This window comes from Oryzias melastigma, linkage group LG13 (assembly GCF_002922805.2).
Source record: "Oryzias melastigma strain HK-1 linkage group LG13, ASM292280v2, whole genome shotgun sequence".
Classification (NCBI taxonomy): Eukaryota; Metazoa; Chordata; class Actinopteri; order Beloniformes; family Adrianichthyidae; genus Oryzias; species Oryzias melastigma.
This window is the reverse complement of record NC_050524.1, coordinates 33,067,509-33,071,006: the sequence shown is the minus strand read 5'-3', so window position 1 is coordinate 33,071,006 and position 3,498 is coordinate 33,067,509. Positions and strand designations below refer to the sequence as shown.

Below are 3,498 nucleotides of genomic sequence, written 5' to 3'. Positions count from 1 at the left end.
TGGTGGGCTGCTTGTCTGGGGCTAGAGGGCTATCCAGGGGTGGGACCCTGTGCTGGGTTCCCTGGCGTGTCCGCAGGACTATTCTTTTGGTTCGGCTGGAGCTTGCCCTCTCTTTGGTCCTATGCCCCTAGGTCTCTAGCATTTTGGGCCCCTGTTGGAGTCCTGCTGTCCTATCGCTTTAAATTTCCGCAAAAGTCCCCCACAAGCATATATCAAACTCCACGCACGCAAGGAGCATTCCGTGGGTGCTGGACAGTCTTCACGCCCGCTCCTCTACTCCTGTGCACTGGTAAAACCTCTTCTCCACACTCGTGGGAGTAAGAATATTATTCCAGAATAAATCAACTCTAAGTTAAATAACTTTCAATAATTTACTCTATATAAATACATTTTGTCAAAATTATACAAGTTAGAACTAAGCGCAAGATAACATCGGGCCGTTAATAACAAAAAATAAATTACCCGGAGGGCTGGATCTGGCTCCCTTCTATTGGACATGTGTATGCAATAGAAGATGAATATAAGATGGCATGTAACAAAAATGTAACGACACTCAACAGGTAAAGGAATGTCAAAAGTGGTGCTGACTTTGAAAAATCAGATTATTAAAAAACATTTTTGGAGCTTGTTTTCAACTGTCAACTTTAGTTGGATATCACAGATGGGAGTATCACACCCGGACTGATCCAGAACTTGTGTTTTTCAGGAAAGTGGAAACAGCCAAGTGGTTTTCATGCCCATGGATCTAGCCAGTTTCAAATCTGTTCGCAGTTTTGCTGAAACCTTTCTGAAAACGGAACCTAGACTGGACATCCTGATTAACAATGCAGGTGAGGCTGCCAGCAGGCCCAATAACCTCACTTTCCTTAGTGTTTGCCGATATGTGTACATGTGTGTTCATAAATGTAACCTTTCAGGTATGATGGGTCCAGGCCGCACTGGGGATGGCTTTGGCATGGCATTCGGAGTTAACCACTTAGGTCACTTTCTACTGACCAACCTCCTTTTGGAGCGGCTGAAGCAATGTAGTCCCAGCAGAGTTGTCACGGTGTCTTCTCTTCTTCACCACCTTGGACGTATTGATTTTTCTTTACTGGAGTCCACAAAAGATTTAGTGTCTGGTCAGTCCACTTGGCAAAACTTTCAAGCTTATTGTAATAGTAAACTCTGCAATGTACTTTTTACCAGAGAGCTTGCAAATCACCTTGAGGGAACTGGTGTCACCTGCTTCACACTGCACCCAGGTCAGTAACTTTTTATTTGATTTGATTTTTTTTTTTACAATTGAGCACATGTGAAAATATTGTCTACGGTTGAGTTTATAATAGAAATGTTCTGATGCTTTTTTGAATCCCAGGAGTCGTTTACACAGAGCTGTGTCGGAATATTAGCTGGTGGCAGCAGTTGCTTATGATACCCATTGCCAAGCTCTTTTTTCTGGATACTGATGGAGGATCGCAGACAACCCTGCACTGTTCCCTTCAGGATGGCATCGAGTCTTTCAGTGGACGATATTTCTCCAACTGTGGGGTTCAGCACATGGGAGTCAAAGGGCGTGACGATTCGTTGGCCAAGAAGCTGTGGGAAGTGAGTGAAAGGTTCACAGGCTTTCGCTCTAGAGTGAGCCCTAATCATTGACTGTATAAGTAGGAACTGGACCGAACAACCACTCCGTTTTTGTCTTTCAAATAGGAAGTACCCGCTGGTTGCGAGAAGGCCAAAGTCACATTGGGTTCCATTGAGAAATAAAGTTATTTCTCAGTCATTTTAGTAGTCATTCTTGGTCTGATACATTCTTCTTAACACGTTCTTTCTGATCCTAATTTGTTTTAAAGATATTTTTTCTTTACCGCCAGTTATCCTATTCTTGATTTAAATGTCAAATAAATAAATAAATTCAAGTTATAAACTACCAATCAGATGCCTCAGTAAAAGCATATGGTGCCCGCTGGCTCCGCCTCGAACGTTTGATTGACAGATTTCCCCCAGCAGCTTTCAGTGGGAGGAGTGTCGCCTTCAAACCAGCCGGAACAAGCTTACTCCTGATTTACGACTGCAGCTCCTTTAAAAACGTGACTCAGACCGACTCGGACGAATCACTGTCGAGGGGCAGCAATCAGTTGTAATGTAGTGGTAGACATAGGAAGTGACAGCGAAGGCTCTAGTCTGATTTTAGGAGGGCCGAAGGTAATGCGTTTCCTATGGGGGACCTCAACACTCATGTCCAGTTTGTACTTTTACAATCAATGGCCCTAATGCAGAAACGAAGTGAAGACTTCAGGCTGTTTTCAGGCTTCTTTTGTGATTCGTTATGTTTGCTGAGTAACATTTCTAAATATCTAGGTTTGTTGTGGGAAGTTGTCTGGAAACAATGTAAAAACCTCTGCTGGGTCAAACAGCCTCTTTTGAAAAGTACATTTTCAAGGGAACATTATCATAAATTCCAGTTTTAGGGAAACCAGAGAAGTAGTTGTGCATCAGTTGTATCTGTGGCAAATGTGTTAATTATTTGCAGTTTTTATCTCAGTATGGAATGTTATTAACAAATGTTATGTATATGATATAATTTTTAAAACATTTGACAAAAATGTGAATTTACCACAATTTTTCTCTACAGTGATATGCTTTAAAAGCCTTAAATATTATCTGTTCTCCTGAGTTGAAGATGCTCCTCCTATACTTGAAAAATTATGAAGTGCCTTTTGTTTTGTACCTAATTTATTAAAGCTTTTTTGTAGCTGAATCACTTCATTTGTGTTTTATGTGATTGGAGCTTTTTTCTGTAAGGTGACATTTTTACTCTGTTGTGCTGCATGTCATGTCATACAAAAATAGATCATGAAACATCATTGCTGATCATGAACATTATTGAAAACAATCAAATCTGAGACTTGGAAAATAAAGAGCCCTTCACGAAAGTTCTATAATTTTGCTTCAGCTGTGACGGCTGGAGGGACAAGAGCCCAGGTGCAGAAAGAATCAGGCTTGGACTCGGAAATGCAGCAGACGTATTTTAATTAACAAAAAACACCTCACAAGAGGGAAAACTGCAAAAGGACAAAAAACTAAGGACTAAGAAAAACCAAAGACTCACAATCCTGATTGTCAGCTAAAACAGTAAACTCATGGTCCTAACAGGGACGCACCAACACAGAGAACTGAAAGGCTGCAACCTAAATAGTCTTAATTACAAAGTGCAGGCAGCTGTGAACTCCTCCACAGAGAGCAGCAGGGGGAACCGTCCAGGAGTGACAGCTGACCTGCACAACGCAAAATGGAACTGAGAACTGAAAAGCAAACTGTCATCAGCAGAAGAAAAATGCTGAACCTTGCCACAAAGAAGGTAGGAAATATGAAAAAAGAATTTAGTAAAATTGTGAAATATAATTTTGAAGATGTGTTGATCTGGATTTGGGAATTGAAGGAGTTTGCCACCTAAGTACTGATCTACAGCCCTAATATATGGACATTTAGTTACTGATACTAAATCAAACTTTA

The 3,498-nt window shown here is 41.1% G+C and overlaps 1 protein-coding gene across 2 annotated transcripts in view; it reads left to right on the top strand.

The window, feature by feature from the left end:
• LOC112142086 (dehydrogenase/reductase SDR family member 13) overlaps window positions 1–2,743 on the top strand; it is a 12,198-nt gene extending 9,455 nt beyond the window's left edge. The window contains exons 3-6 of one of the 2 annotated variants that reach the window (XM_024265341.2): window positions 707–830; window positions 918–1,244; window positions 1,358–1,587; window positions 1,693–2,743. In XM_024265341.2, coding sequence (XP_024121109.1) covers window positions 707–830; window positions 918–1,244; window positions 1,358–1,587; window positions 1,693–1,749 — 738 coding nt within the window. In that variant the 3' untranslated portion in view covers window positions 1,750–2,743. Of the gene's footprint in view, window positions 1–706; window positions 831–917; window positions 1,245–1,357 lie in introns of both variants that reach the window. The other variant, XM_036215008.1, reaches the window with a different exon arrangement.
• The last annotated feature ends 755 nt before the right edge of the window (window positions 2,744–3,498 follow it).